The sequence below is a fragment of the Euwallacea fornicatus genome, chromosome 14, assembly GCF_040115645.1.
Source record: "Euwallacea fornicatus isolate EFF26 chromosome 14, ASM4011564v1, whole genome shotgun sequence".
NCBI lineage: Eukaryota > Metazoa > Arthropoda > Insecta > Coleoptera > Curculionidae > Euwallacea > Euwallacea fornicatus.
This window is the reverse complement of record NC_089554.1, coordinates 1,420,999-1,437,817: the sequence shown is the minus strand read 5'-3', so window position 1 is coordinate 1,437,817 and position 16,819 is coordinate 1,420,999. Positions and strand designations below refer to the sequence as shown.

Here is a 16,819-nt window from a genome sequence, read left to right as displayed (position 1 = left end):
AACTTGTTTTTGACGCGTCATCGCACTGGATCCTAAAATCAGAGTCTCATGCGTCCAACATGATACCAAAGATATACGGAAAATCACGTTCCTAGGTGAATTTGATGTTAGACTAGTTTCACATTTGGCATCTCCAGAAAAGAAAAACATTGATTTGTTATAACCCCATATGTTGCTAGGACTTTAAAATCGATTTTCTCAAGTTAACTAAAAATGAGACTATGCAGACGTCGAAGGTTGAATTTCGGAGGCATAAGATTTCAGCGTTAGGAAGCAATTCGCTTTCTGATTTTTGAAACAGTAAACCATAGCGTGTATGATGGTCTTTATTAAAATACATAGCGTTAGAGGGATGCCTTAATATAAAGAAATAATTTAAGTTCAAACAAATATTTGATGTACAAAGTATGAAGGGTTAGTTGCCTAAGTAAATATCAAGTATACAAGGTGCCCCTTTAACAGCCCCTCGGTCTCTTATGAGTTTATTTGTGATGCCACAAACAAATCAATTATAGGACTGTATATGGGGCTGATGAAGGTACATTCTTAAATTAGCGACAAACTTATATAGGATATCCTTAAAAAGCGAGCCGACATAAATAGTATTTTTTTAAATGAGCCCCATTTTTTCACGTGATAGAATTTTCTCTTAAACTTATGTTAGTTTCTAGATTTTTTTTACTTTCGGATGCAGTAACTCGAAGCTATGACATTTTATAAAACATTTTAGACATTTGCAGTGCCTCATAAAAAATTTATATCGTGGTTACCTTAAGCTACACATTGATAATTTCAGAGTGGATTCTCACATAAGATCCTCTTAGAAAATACTAATACTCATATAGTGAAAAACGTTTAGAAAAAAAATCTATACAAGGTGTCCACAATAACAAATTTAATTTTCACCTTGATTTTTTCAAATAGGATGGTGGGTTTTTTATAACACGAGACGAAAGATCATTCAATTCTTCTCTTTTTGTTATAAAATAATGTCATATTTATCTTAAGTGTTAATGGAAATATTAATTATTTCTTGAAAACCTGCATTCATGTCTAAGTGTCTGGTTGTTTAGCATATTTTGCCATGATTTCCATGTTTTTTGTTATCAAAGTTGATTCTTTTAAGTTTTTCTGTTTCTTCAAACTTTACTTATTTTAAAACTGGCCTTCGAGATGAAACATACTCAGCAAGAAATTATTAGTATGATTTATGTAATTGGTTCGGGTGATAGAAATTGTTTATTAGAATCTTGGGTTTACGCGCAACAATTTCCTAATAGAGGACACCCTGATGTAAGGAGTCTAAAAAGTGATAAACACCGTTTTGAACGGACAGGAAGTATTAAGTGTGAAAAGAAAAGTCGAAACGTGAGAGTTTTAGTAGAAGAAAATGAACTGGACATCGTTGACGTAAACTAAAATGAAATGGATTTCATTTTTTATTTTCATTCATCAAAGTGAAACCACCCAGTTGATTCTTTATGTTTTCCGGGATGTGTTATGATCACTATGGAATATCTTGATTCAAAAAATTTAGAAAACCATCTCCAGAAACTCGTTTTTCAAAAAAATATGATCCAATGTCATAACTGTCAACTATTCCTACCCAGAAGCTTAAAATTAAGTTTTGCTGAAAAAAGCTGATTCGATTGGCATGGCGGTGTTCTGTTTCATAATACTGAAGGTTATGCCTATTAACAAATCCGTCTCGGTGAAAGGTGCACTCATCAGTAGAAGAATGAATTTTAGGGAGTTCTCCCTGTTATTTTGTTGCAACATCCCCTGGCAAAAATGAATCTTCGTAATAATGTCAGCATCAGATAATTCTTGATGCAATTGTAAATGATATGGATGGAATTTATCGGTCTTCAAATATTTTGCAACTTAAGATTTTCCTATTTAGAGTTCCTGGCTAATTTCTTCTACGCCAATGCTTGGATTTTCTACTACCGCTAAAGTGATGTCCGATTCATTTTCTTCTAGTAAAACCCTTTGGTTTCGATTTTTTTTTACACTTTCTAAACTCCTTACATCAGGATGTCTTTTATTAGGAAATTGTTGCGCGCAAACCAAATATTCTAACACACAATGTCCATCACACGAACCAATTACATGAATCATACTAATAATTTCTCACAGAGTATACTTTATCTCAATGGCCAGTTTTAAAATAAACAGATTTCAAAGAAGCAAAGTACCGTAAATAAGCTGCTAAACACTCAGACACTTAGTTGGGAATGCAGGTTTTCCTGGGAAAATTAATAATTAGTTTAAGATAAATATGACATTATTTTATACCAAAATGAAGAAAATTTAATGTTCTCTCGTCATATGTCATAAAAAACCAACCATTCTAGTTAACAAAATCAAGAATATTAAAATTGAAAAGTAAAAATTAAATTTGTTATTGTGGACACTCTGTATATATTTTTGGGTAAATGAGTAGTAATACCTGCTAAAGGGATTTTACGTGAGAACTCATGTTGAGACTATCAAAATCTAACTTAAGGTCACCACAATATCATTTTCTTATGAAGCACTGCAAATGTCTAAAATTTCTTTTAAAACGTCATAATTCCGGACTACTGAATCCAAGGATGGAAAAAATCTAGGAGTTAACACAGGTTTAAGAGAGGATTCTATTACGTGAAAAAAATGCCAGAGGTCTCGCTTGGAGAAATTATACTTTACGTCGTTCCGCTTTTTTGGGACACCCTGTAGGATTGTCGCTAATTTTAAAATGTACCTTCATCAAGTTTTTTTATGAAATGGCAAACAAACTCAGAGGAGTCCGAGGGGCTGTGAAATGAACACCCTGTATAATATAATAAAAAAAAAAACAAAAATTGTCATTTTTAAATAATTTAAAACGTAATTCAGTATTTAATCATAATGCAGCAATCAATATAGTGCACACTGCCTGAATTCTCATTGCTATTCAAGATTTAATTCCTAGAAAATCTCCTAAAATTTATGACCTTGCCTACAACTGATTTATTCTATGCAACGATTTATTCTGAAAGTTTAATGATATCATATTTCACTCATTTGTCTACCAAGTTAAATCCCGCACCACTTAGGTCTAATATGTAATGCTAAAAGCAGAAGTCAACATTAAACAAAATATGCTTTTGTTTGGAACGTACAGTAAATGAAGAGAATACAAGGTTATGGAAAATTTATGGCAAAAATTCTTTTAAAAAAATTGTTGTTTTCTATGTAATATACTGAAACATGCTTTGTGTGAAGTTATGAAAATAAAAAAAAATTTAAAAAAAGTATTACAATACTGACATTCTAATGGGTCATATTGATCTTAGGAATATAACACATATGTAAGTATGTTCATGTAACAATATTAAAAGTTTTAAAATGTTCGCACAGACGTTGAAAGTATAAATTCAGTAATTCTTGTAAAAATTGCAAACATCAAAACATAGAAGTCCCACACGTTTGCCATTCTGGGTGATTTCTAGTTAAACATTTGCAGACACTGTTAAAGATTCTGAAAGATAACAGTGGTCAAATATTAATCAAGTCGTGGCTCTTTTTTTATTGTCCAATGCTGAAAATATGCAAAAATATCAAAAGTCTCGCAAAAAGTTTGTCCGAAAACAATTTGGAGTTGAGAATTGTTGAGAATTTTGAAGGTCACAAATAACAGATACCGACATGCTGTTGCAACCGCTGGGAAACCATCCCGAACAAGCAATTCACTATTGTTGGCAATCCAGTTTACTGCCAAACTATTGAATTCTTCCAGAATCTCCCGAGGAGTTCTACATCTGTGTCACCCTGGTCGCACATGCTGCAGCATCTGGGGTTCATAAAAAGCGAACCATTTGGAAACCCTTTCACCAAAATAGGACAACGACAGGAGAAAAAGGGGACAGCGAACATTGGAATGCAGGGACTCCAATTGTTAGTACCAATGATTTATGAAGCACAGCTCTATCATTTCCAGAGGGTATTCGACGAACCGTGGGGACCAAGAAATGGTAGGGGGTGTTCCCCCTTGACTTCTTCTTCCCGTCCCAACCCTAAAGATCAGTTCTTAAAAGGAGTCCAGTAACAGCAGTTCAAAACTCAACAGAGTTTCATTCTGGTGTAAACAGTGCAATCAGTTCATTTTCACCAGGAGTGAAGAAATACGCGAAACTCAACAGGGTTCAGTTCAAGTATAAAGTCAGTACCCTTACAGTGCAACATCACGGGTTCTAGTTTAGATCCCGGGAAAATCTGTTTAACTTACAGTGAGTGTAAAAAGAATGCCCGCGTTCACGAGCAACTCACCGAGGAGTTCGGGTTTGGCAGAAAGAGACTTAAGACAGGTTAGATAGTCACTAATTTTGTCTGTAATAACCACTCGTTAGTCACGTAATAAAGAAAAATGGAAACAAAGTTTAAGCGTTTCACTACAGTCTCTCTGGGTCTGATACAAAACGAGAGTGGTCCTTCGGAAATAAAGAACAGAACCAGCCGCTGACGCAGAACCCGCTAATTTTCAATCACTGTGCCGGAGAGATTCCTGATTTCACGGTACAAATTTATTAAAAATTTAAGGAAATATTTTTCATATAAATGCTATACCATGTAAGAATTGCTTTTAGTTGTACATTTTTGACGTAACAGAGAGGTACATAGACTTACATATATAGTTGATAAAGGTACTTTTTAGCTTTTTTTCCATGGGGCCCCATGTCTGAATTCGACACTTTACGAAAAAAATGCAAAAAATAGAAGCAACAATAAAACTATTAATACCTAAAACATAACAATATAAACTATTATTATTTAATGTATTACATATATGAACCGTGTCGTGTTGACATACTGATAGTGGGCAAACTACAAGTTAAATTCCTTAAAAAGTTTCTTACCATTTGAAACGGTATTTATTCAGCTTCTAGAGCATTTTTATTTGTTAATTCTTTTATATTGTTGGGATTATTTAAATACACCTTTTGTTTCAGTTAATCCCATAAAAAAAGTCCATAACTGCTAGGTCAGGCCATCTAACAGGCCAGTGTCATTACGCCATTGCCCAAATATTCCAATAACTATTAAATTGAGACATGAGTATGTTACATGAAATATGTTCAAAATTTCTCAAAGAACTTAAAGATGTCGTAATATAAACATAGTATCGGAATTCAATGGGATATCAAATTATAATACTAGAGTAGATATAGGATGGCGGTTATATCTACGAAAGAAATCACAGTTCAAGGAACAAAAGTTATAAATGTGCGTTTATTAACTAAAGATAGAAGAACGAAAGAAAGAAAAGTAAGCGAACCGAGGCCTGGATCATATTAGTTCGTCGTTTTCGGGACTGCCCGGGTCAGCCTCTTCCTTTTCCAACTCCCTTTACTGCTACCCGTGTTTCTGGGTTTCTCACCCCTCTTGGTCACATCTGGGCACCAGGTGCACAGAGGATCATCCCTCTAATTGTCTTATCATGATGTCTTGGGGGTATGGGGACGCGATATTGTCAAATGGAAAGAACGAATACATAAATTTAAGAAAATGTCGATGGTCAATTGAATTTTGGCCCGGTTTTGTGATCCTACATAAATGGAGTTCCATAAAAAAAAATGAAAAATGACATTTATTTACGACATGGGTAACTCTGTATACATGTCTGTTACGTCAAAAATGCATAGCTAAAAACAATGTTCCGGTATTTTCAGGAAAAATATTTCCTTCAATTTTTCACGAATTTATGTGGGACTTTTAACCTTTTATATATATACAGCGAAATATTAAAATCTCGCATAAATTCAATAAAGTGTGAAATAGCTGCATTTGGAAAAAAATCGTGAAACACATGAATTTTTTTTTTAATGCAGTTTTTTTACGTAAATGTCTTACCATCCATTTCGACCCCCCCTAGGAGGAGGAAAACCCCTTTAAAAATTTTTAAATGGGGACAAGGGTTGTGCAACACCTTATCAAAGGGAATTTAATGCTCTATCCAACAACGTATTTATTTTTTCAATTCGATCATTAATTTGCGAGAAAATTAATGTTTAATGAAAATGATATTTTCGATATAAATCTAACAAACATTTTTTTTAATTAAAAAATTATAAGATATAATAAATTTATGTGACTAATGACTAGTGACTATATGACTAATATAGGATCCGCTAGTCAGAACGCTTAATTTTCCAAACAATCAATACTGTCTGATCAAGTCGAGATGCACGCAGGGAAAATCTGTGTGTTAGATTAGATAGTATTAGTTAGAGTAGAATAGGAAGAACGGGGGGGAATAAAAGGTGACGTACCCTGATGTTACGCCCATGCGTACCGTACCTGCGGTCGGAGTGATTCTCGCATGTTGCTGGGTTCTCCCAGCAACATCCTAGAATTCGGGTCACGGAAAAAACCCAAAAGGCGAACATATCTTTGTTTGAACCAAGGAATAAGGGCTCGAACAAAGAATGGTTCGTGGTGCTGGCTCGCAGCAGCTAGATGTGGTAACGGTCGCCAGCCTCTACTTCGGGTACGACACTGTTTCATTACCCCCAAGGGGGGGGGGGGGCACTTAAGATTTGAACAAGGAGGATCTCTCTCTGGTCGGGAACGGTGCCGAGTGAACAGTAAACTAAGTAACGCGAGTGTTTTCTTTCATCTAATTACGTTACCATTTAAGCCTTTAATTGTTACCTATCCGAATTGCAAATAAACACCCTAGACAACAAAAAGAAAAGCCTACACTAATAAACCATAAAATGTACTGAAACAACTTGAAGAAACAAAAATCATTATTTCAATAATTGTTGGAACAGCTCCCCACTAACTTCTTGACAATATGCTAATTTAGCTTCAAAATCCCGAATGACGTTGTAAACAACCTGTGGAGTAATCTTGTTATTGTTGTATTTTTATCTTTTAAGTGTTCCACATCATTTAGCTTATCTTTATAGACTTGGTTTCTTACATGTCCCTATAAAAACAAGTCAAGAGGTAACAGATCAGGAGATTTTGCTGGCCATTCCATCTCACCTCTCCGCCCAATGCATCGATTCGGAAATAAATAATTTAAATGCTTCCTCACTGGTTGTCTAAGTGTGGCGGAGCTCCGTCCTGTTGAAACCACAATATATCTGCAGGAATGCTTAATTTTTCAGCTTTTGGAATGATGCAGACGAATAAAAACTTACTTTTTTTTGGAAAAAAACTAAATATTGTGGTCCAATCAATTTGCCACCCAGATAATATGGTCCTATAATCGTATTACGAATAATTCCAATCCAGACGTTCACTTTTTGCTGACATTGTGTTTTACGTTTCATAAACCAATGTGAATTTGTAGGGGAGCAATATTTTGAATTTTGTCTATTAACGGCACCGTTTAGATGAAATGATGTTTCGTCTGTGAATAACATGTCGTGTAATAGTAACTGGTTTATTTGTACCATTTCCATCATAATTTCACCAAATTGTGATTCGGATCATCTTCGTTCAATTCTTGTAAGAAAATGACCTTATAGGGGTGTTACTTGTGTTGTCTCATAATTTTTAACACTGTCGTTTGACAAACATTCTGATCAGCAGCTACAGTTCGACTGGCCTTATGCGGATTTTCATGATAGTCCAACAAAATATTTAAAAAAGTGTCTTCAGTTGCTTTAGAAACTTCTGTTCTATTCTAGCAACGATAGATTGACTGATTAGATATCTTTCTGGGTGGTTGTGGTTAAATAAAATGCACGCTTCTTGTTACGTTCTTGTTCTATCACCATACCCGATCACCATTAAAGTTTCAATTCTTTCTAGTTCATTTAATTTCGTCGTAACTAATGAAAATAATAAACTTTTGTCCAGAGATAATAACTGTGATGTCCCTCCCGTATTATCTTAGAATATATTTTTTTAACATTTAGACACATCGCAGGACAATTAAGCTATTTGCTACATTTAGATACTATCTCTTTGTTCAGTACAGTAAACTCATTCTAATGTAATTTGCTGGGGTAAAGTTCCAAGTTCAGGCTTAATCTACAAACTATCCTTAATGACAAGCAGTAGCATATAAGTAAATTGGAAGCCCTTGAAAGAGTCAGATTCCCTACAGAAATCACGCAGATTCGTCTTCAGAAACCGGTAGTTAGTGCCTCTTGTACCATTGAGAAGTTGAATAAAAGTGTTGTATCTTAATTCTCGTATAATTCCCCACGGAGACATTACATAACAATTCACAATTTGTCAACGTGAAGATTAACAATAAAGTAACATCTAATTTTCACTCTGGAAGTCCAGCTGTTTTTCTTACGAAATATTTGAAAATTTTTTGCTGAATGTTCCAACCTCAATAAACAATTCATTTTTTAAATATCTTATTGGAGGAGGCAAAAAATGAAAAGATAAAAGTGCGAGCATTAGGCACTGACACCCTTAAAACTTTATAATTAATTTTTGTCTCAAACTAATGATGGAAAGGAAAAATAAATACTCCGTGGGATAGAGCATTAAATTCCCTTTGATAAGAGGTGTTGCACAACCCCTGCTCCCATTTAAACCATTGAAAGGGGTCATTACCCCTTGTAAGGTGTTGAAAGGGATGGTAAGACATTCACATAAAGAAACTGCATGTTCAAAATACAAATTGACGTGTTTTACGGTTTTCTTTGAAAGTAGTTATTTCATATTTTATTGAATTTATGGGGGACTTTACAATCTCACTGTATATACAGGAACTGCCTCCGGCGAACTTTAGCTACACTATTCAGTTGATAATGGGGCAGATATTCCAGCAGTAAAACGATATGTTGTAGGAGCTTAGATGGAAAAAAAGTTATTGTGTGATGTTCACTGGAGATTAGGAAGTCCCCTTTAATTCCGACAAGGATTCGGCAACATGGTATTAGAAACTTCGATAAACCCACGTGGATATACGGATGGAGCTTCGGTAAGTGGGTCAAAGTGGAAAGTATCCCCTACGAAACTTCCTGGATAGGTAATGTGATGTGATTGCAGAAAATTGGTCCGGTTCATTTCATGGTAAAGCTATTTTCCAAAAATTAAATAAAAATAAAAAACTGGCTCTGAGAGTAACGGGAAATGGAACTTCCGTCAACTCAAAGCAACGTTTTGTTACGTGTTCATCAGGGAAAATCCCCCAAACGCAATTCTAAATCGAAAATCTAATATTTCAGCCCTCCTCACTGCAACGAAGGTAAACAAAATCCGATAGTTTCAATCCCAAATAAACCACTACCGGCGCAATTGTCCACGATCGAAATGCCGAACCACAAATTTGCCATTGTCACTCTGATCTAATTCTCTCCATTCCATCAAAGAGATAATATAGAGATATTCGGTTTACGAAACGTACCCTCTATAAATAACATTTCTTGAGTGAAAAAAGTACGATATTTCTGGCCTTAAAGTTTGCCAGCGTTTATTCATTTCGGGCTCCAATTTCCTCCAAATTATCATAATGATGATTGATGGAGAATGCCAAGTTAAGCCTCTGGCGAAAAGATGCAAACGAATTGCCGCATGTAGTCGGGAAGAAAAATAATAATCGGAGATTTTTATATTGCGATTGAAGTTGCATGTTAAAGGTTTATCGAAAAGAAATTTGAGAAACTAAATTTACGCAAATTCTCGGGTAAGAACCTACATGGAAGTTAGGAATATGTTTTAATGAATAAAGCTACTAAATTACCTCGGCTTCCGCATAATAAGTATTTTCTTTTACCTGCAAAGCTTCTTAAAATTGCGGTCTTGAATTGCTTTTATAGTGATTGATTACGAAAGTTAAGAGGCGAAGCCACTTGCCGTGAAAAATCTGATTACCGAGGGCATGAAGAAACAGGAACTTTGCAATAAATTTCTTCGGAAATAAAACTGTCTAAATAATTTAAAAAATCATCAAACCAAAAATATCAAAGGAGTCGAAATTAATTAAAAAAATCTGCCTGTTGATTATTTCTGGCAGTTTATAGCGGAAACTCCGATATTTTGAGTACTACACCTACGACCACTGCAAATCAAAATAGTACCTAGTGGGTGTGAAAGAAAATGATTTAGAGCTACTGAAAAGTCAAGATGTTTTCGGAGTACATCTACTTCATAATTATTATTTGTCAAGATGTTATATTTTTAATGAAAAAAAAAACACCTGCGAAATACTGAAGTTATTACTTTTGATCTCGAAATAGATGGATTCAGTTAATTTTGGATGGACATTGACGGAGATATGAGGTTGTTTACGTTATTAATAACAAGTCTTGGACGAAAACATTTTTGGTTGGGATTAGTGAAAAAACTTAAAAATGCAAATGCATTTCTTTTATTATGATATCCCCTTAATGCATCCAGTTAAACCATAGCTAACGCTTACATAAAATTCACAATTTTATTACCTCACCAAATGCGAATTCCTTCATCTATTCTAGAATCAATAGGTAGAGGATGTTCGAAATTCGAGTCACATCGTTGGGATTTCGCGAACGATAAAATATACGGAGCATTAAATGGAGAAAAAGTTGCAGCTCATGATGACCTAGGACACATCTAGAAAATACGCATTTTTCCTGAAAATTCGCAAATAGGGAAAATTATTTATTTATTCTATTTTTAGCACTCATATTTCCACATAACAAATTATCATTTTATGGCCTGTTTTGTAAAGCATTCGCTAGGCAATATAAAGGTGAAAAATTGGTGTCAGAATGATTGTATTTCGTCAAATAAGATTTTTCAGGTCAATTGTAAAGGTGCCAGTGACACGTGCATTCTTGCAACTTAACTCATTCTATTGTACAGAATTATTCAAGATTTGTGAAACAGCCACTGAGTTATTGAATGCTGGAGACTCAATTAAACATTAAAAATGTTAATACATTTTACCATCCTCCTGTAATGGAAAAATATAAATAGTACGCACACTTTCTCAGTGGCATAAAACAACATCGGAAACCGCGAAATTATTTAATGGAGAAACGATTTGAATCAATATTTTTAGCGTTAATGTAGAAAGTCCTCATCTCTTTGGAAAAATCAATAAGAATCGCCACCACTGTTGGATCCCACCTTTTTCCGACAGGCAGTGTTACATGGTTAAAGGGAAGAAAATTGATTTTTCGTTTTCAATTAATAAATCACTTTTTCGCTATTTGCTTTCAGAAGAGGCCTGTCAATTTAGTAATTTATGCCTTTTTACCGGCATAGCATACCTTTGAAGCAGTAATTTCGTGATCCGATCGGAAAAATGAGATTTAGATCATTTTTAAAATAAAAATATAAAAAATGTTCCAATTAATTAATTAAGTTAAGTAAGAAAAATAATGTCAGATAGAGTTCTAAGGCCCAAAGCAAGAATTTTCTTTGAAGGCAGTTAGTCAACCATGAGGCATGGATCGAACTCCGGATTTTAAGATAGTAAGGTCTACGCACGGACTGCAGTTTTATCAAACTTATCTGAACATATAAGACTCTAGTTATCACAGTGACAAATCACGTTGCAGTTATGCGCAAATGAATTACGCTGAAATATCAGCAATAACCAAATTTATAACGCTTTTAAAATGACGTATATAACGACCACAAAACATCAATTTATCGAATAAAATGGAAAAATTGCTGGAAGTCTCTAGCCAGCTTTTTATTTGCTAGGATTGCTGGGAATGTGAGAAAATTTCGACCTGAAATTGAATTTTGTCGAAATAAATAGCAGGAAATTGGTTTCAATTTTCCCACATTAAAAAGAGTCATGTGCTAGAAACACCCATGTTCAATAGGATGCATTTTCAGAAATTATATGGAGTTTGAAAATCGAAAATTTCAAAGGTATTGGAGAGTTGTCGTCTTTTTTTTACTATTTGTTTTGAGAATTCTGCCTCCCACAGAAATAAAGGTTTTTAAAGCGATGGAATTGCACGTTATTCTCAATTTAATTTAAATAGGGATGAAATTTACCCTTTTCTAAAGGCTCGAACTAAAAACCCGTGTTAATGTTTCGGTGACAAATCTTTTACCGTTCTCGTAACATAGGGAAAAATTATCATAAAAACGGTAATTAACAGAGCTGAAGTGCAACGAATGCTAATATGTAAAATATGTGAAACACTCCCAAAAGTTCTCGTTTTAAACGCTGAAAATTGACTGTTTTTAGCGTCAGTTTGATGAGATTTGAGATCATTTGGTGGTTTTGAATTCGACTTGTTCTCAAGTTCACAAGTCTCGCCATCACAAAATTTCTTATATTATTAAGGAATTCTATACATGACATTTCTGTATGTGTCTTTTCGACATTCACAAAGAAGTCGTTTTCTCAGTCATATAAATTCAAAGGGATGCCTGCATAAATTTTCGTGTTTATAATCATTTTTTTCTAGTTTTTACCTCTACTTGTGCATGATTCCCAACAAAAACGAAAGAAAAAAATAATAACGCCCCTGAAATACATAAGATATATCTACAAGCAATAGTTGTCTTCTCCACACAAAGTTTTTCAATTTCAATTAGGTCATCGTGACAAACCCCAGCTTATCTTACTGTCTTTGCATAACTCTCCTCTTTATGATTGACCATTCATAAAGTGGAGAGTCGCATTCACAACTTTTGTTAGAGATGTCTTTTATAAATCCACAGAAATAAGCTGACTATTGCGGCTCTAAGTTACATACTATATGTGATATTGATATGATAAAATGCGAATTAATGCCATTTAATACATTGTATATTATTACCTACAACAGTACTGCAAGAAACTCTTTCCAATAATATTTTCTGACACGAAGACCGCTTGATCTGCCCAGAAATCCCGAATTTGCCTTTTCAACGTCATATCTTTGGTCAAATAAAAATGTGAATGGAAAATCAACAGTTCAACTTATTTGATGTTTAAATAAAATTAAAATACTTTACTAACATTTTTGCTAGAATATTTCTGCGAAAATGAAAACAAAATATTTACTATTCCATATATGAATTTCAGTGTGAAGCGTAATAGGAAGAAAAACAGAATGCCCCTATTGATTGGCTGACCCTTTATCCTGTACATCTAAAAATAGAGTCCGGAACACGGGCAGTTACATTATAAGCTGAGGAAACTACATTATTGTGTAAAACTATTTGTAATCCTACCAATATGGGGCATGCCATTTTAATTGAATTTATTAATTAAACAATCAGAAATTGGCACGAACTTCTGAATTGCCCAGCTCGTTCCTCGATTTAAATTATTCAAAAAAGGGCCGAGGGGACGTTTGCTGTGTATTACGTAATAGGCGGATCGTAAAGGTACATGATTTCCAGTAATGTTTTAGTTCCAGACAATTTTTCAATCCATAGGATATCCAAGCCCAGCTGCGCTCATTATTGCAGCAAACGCCTGTCGGCAATCGATAAATCTTCTTTTCACTCCTCGTTTATTACAATGCAGAGCACTATGCCCCTAACAAATGATGTAATGCTTAATATTTAACTAAAAAGGGTTTGTGACATCTAAAATGTTATAGTTGGGAATGAATAGTCAAAGACTCGAGTATTTCGTGGCTAAACTGCGAGCAGCGTGTTACTACATATTACGGCTCCATAAAGTCACCACCATTCCAATGTTCGTTCCTGAGATTACAGAAAATAAACACTTTCATGGTCAATTGCCAGTGGGAGGAATGCAAAAACTCATGTTTCCTCAGAAAAAACTTTGCATACTAAGTAGAAAACTGGGCCTAAAATACCATTAATATTCCTCCCGGCTGTCCTGAGGCGAGATACAGTTTTGCACAAGTTTTCCACCAACCAGTCATTTTCCATTAATTAATGGAAAGTTCTTTGCCAGATTTCCATAAGAAAATTAGGCTTTACGTTGATTGAGTTGGGTCCTAGCAAACATTGTTGCGCACAAGGAGTAACTTATTCAAACATAAGAGCTCACTTAGCAGGGCATTATCGAAATTAAAATCGTATTTGCTGAGTTGCATAATTTAAATAACAATATGTGAGTCCTAAAATGGCGAATTTTGTTTTACTGATTTTAGCCTAATATAAATTTTGCAGGGACTAGTATCTGCAGTTCGCAGGGACTATACATCAATGTATTATACAATCTATGTACATACTACATAAAGTGGGCCGAAAACTATTCATACACTTGTGCTGCTTATTATTTAGCAGATATGTTTTTTTTTTAAACAAAAAGAAATTTCGTTCGTGCACAATAAACATTTATTCGTTCAGTTTGAAACTGAAAGGGATAAATACGGAACGACGAAGTAATGAAATTTAGCAAAGACAGAAAAAATTAATAATTGAACATCATCAAGGTGGAAAATCTTATCGAGGTATTGCTAAAATTGTTGAAGTAACTTTCCCCACTATTAAGTACATCATAAATAAGTACAAATCAACAGGGTCGAGGTTACTAATTCAAGGTGCTCGCGAAGGCCACTAAAAGTAATACAACGAAACGAGAATTTGATTTTAAGGCAGATTAAAAAAAAAACATGTAAATGCTTCATATCTCGATTCGAAATTGAAAAAGATCACTGTGTAAACTATTGATTTTAAAACAATCACATACCATATACATAAGAAGAATGGGACTTTATGGTAAAAGGTCAGCAAACACGCTATGAATAAAGGGAATAAGAAGAAACGTGTTGCATTCCCGCTTGAATACTTAAAGAATTCGATGGAGTTCTGGAAGCAAGTCATTTTCTCTGATGGAAGCAAATATAACCTATTTGGAAATAATAGCCCGAGACGGTCTGTAGAAAATCAGAGGAAAGGATGGAAAATCGGTATTTAAAACTAATGTTAAGCATGGCGGTAGAAACGTCAAGGTCTGAGGTGCATGGCTGGTAGGGGTATAGACAATATACATCCGTTTGTTGAAGAAAATTTGTTTAAATTAATTTATAAAGATATCCTAGGTGCAAATTTAAAAACTACTACTGAGAAATTTGAATCGGGAAATCAATTTTACTTTTAATAGGAACTATCCTCCGATAACGATCCCAAGCACTCAATAAACCTAATTCGAGAATAGTTGTTATACAGTATACCACATATGTTGAAAACTCCATCACATTCAGCTGACCTCAATCCTATAAAGAGCTTATGGGAATATTTGGAAAGATAGATTCTAAAGACTGAAATTTACCTCACTATAGGTCGTCCGGTACGAAATCCAATGCACGTCGTAATGCTGAAATCCAGCGATAGTGTTGGGTGCATGATTAATTCAGGATTATACAGAGTGGACCATTTAAAACAGTCCATATGACATATCTCGACTGATTTTTTTTTCTTCGGAAAACTCCGAGACACGGCAATTCCACTTTTAAGGGGGACAATTTTAGATTATAAATTGGTAGGTGTTGAGTCATCTTCCTAAATGGGGTAGCAATCCCTTCAAAAATTTGAAATGGCACGACATGAATTCTTTTTACGAGTACGTTAAAAACATTTTGTTTCGCCTTTAAATATTGCAAAAAAACCGTTTTAAAACATCGGTGAATTAATAATTTTTTAAAAATAATATTTTATTTAATTAAGTGTTCAAATTGCGACCCATTTACTTCCATACAATAATAAAATCTTCGTTCAACTTCTTCGCGAATATTTTGTAGCATTTCGAGAGTTATTTCACCAACTGCTATCACTATTCGGTGGCGAAGATCGTCTAAAAAGGTAGATTTCGTTTTATAAATAACAGCTTTTAAATGACCCACAAGAAAAAGTTCGATGGTGTAAAATCAGGTGATTTTGAGGGCTATTCAATGAAACCTCTCCTACCAATCCAGTTTTCGGATACTTTTCGGAACTACATAGTGTGACGGAGCGCCTTCCTGTTGAAAAAATACATCATTCTCAGGGATCTGATGGTCGTTTTCAAGGATATTCAGAATGTGAGGGTAGATGAAGTCTTGAAGTAGGTTGAGGTAAGATTCGCCTGTCAGGTTATCAGATCGCAAAAAAAAGTCCAACAATATGACTTTCCAAAATCCCAACCCACACATCCAATTTTTCTGGATAATGTGAATGCTGCTCTCTCATAATTCTACTATTTACATCATTCCAACATCTCCTATTATGGCTGTTGACAAAACCATTCAGAAAGAATGTGCGAAGCATGTAGAATAAAAAGAAATGGGACTGATCAAAATGCTTTTACTCATCACCTCGCAAAATTGCATACGGCGATCTGGATCATCTGCATTGAAGGTTCAGAATGAGATGCATCTTATGTTATGAAATTATGCTTTTTCAAGATCCTTGGAATACTAATACATGGAATACACCTTATGTTTCTAATTCTCGGGTGCTTGAAATAAACTTTCCTTGATTTACACTATCCAGTTCAATATGTCCCAAAATTGAAATATGTGCAGCCTCGTTGGTAACGGTGTGTCGCCTATCATGTTTTTTGTTAGCAACTAATCCAGTCTCCATTAATTTAAATATTAAATTCGTTACGTAGGGATTCTTAGCGGGTTGTCTTCCATTAAAAAGTCTTGCTGTTTCCCGGGCTATTTCATTATTTTTGAAATCGATGGTGACAATTTCAATCCTCTCGCAGTGGTGTAAACCATGATGCTTTGAATTGTCGAATTAATCGACAAATTTCGCGGTACAATTCTGATTAGTGGAAAATCGGAACAAAACTACCAGTTCAACGCTAATAAAGCCCATCATGTTATCGTAAGAATTCGATGATAAACATAATTTTATGTAACATTGATGAGTTTATTATAACTAAGTTTGGGTCATTTTTTTCGATTTACTTCACCGTTCTTTTAAAACGGTTTTTTACAATATTTAAAGGCGGAACAAAAAATATCGGCATACTTGT

The 16,819-nt window shown here is 34.4% G+C and overlaps 1 protein-coding gene across 1 annotated transcript; it reads left to right on the top strand.

Annotated features, from left to right (window-relative positions):
* The first annotated feature begins 14,596 nt into the window (after positions 1 to 14,596).
* Positions 14,597 to 14,956, top strand: LOC136343243 (uncharacterized). The gene is made up of 2 exons (XM_066289835.1): positions 14,597 to 14,765; positions 14,808 to 14,956. Exons 1-2 carry the CDS (start codon positions 14,597 to 14,599, stop codon positions 14,954 to 14,956), a joined length of 318 nt encoding a protein of 105 aa, XP_066145932.1.
* The last annotated feature ends 1,863 nt before the right edge of the window (positions 14,957 to 16,819 follow it).

Excerpts from the sequence above, each read along its gene's own strand:
- LOC136343243 (XM_066289835.1), top strand. The coding sequence starts at position 14,597 with ATGAATAAAGGGAATAAGAAGAAACGTGTTGCATTCCCGCTTGAATAC. Across the intron at positions 14,766-14,807 it reads GAGGAAAGGATGGAAAATCG|GTCTGAGGTGCATGGCTGGT; the intron begins GTATTTAAAACT and ends AGAAACGTCAAG.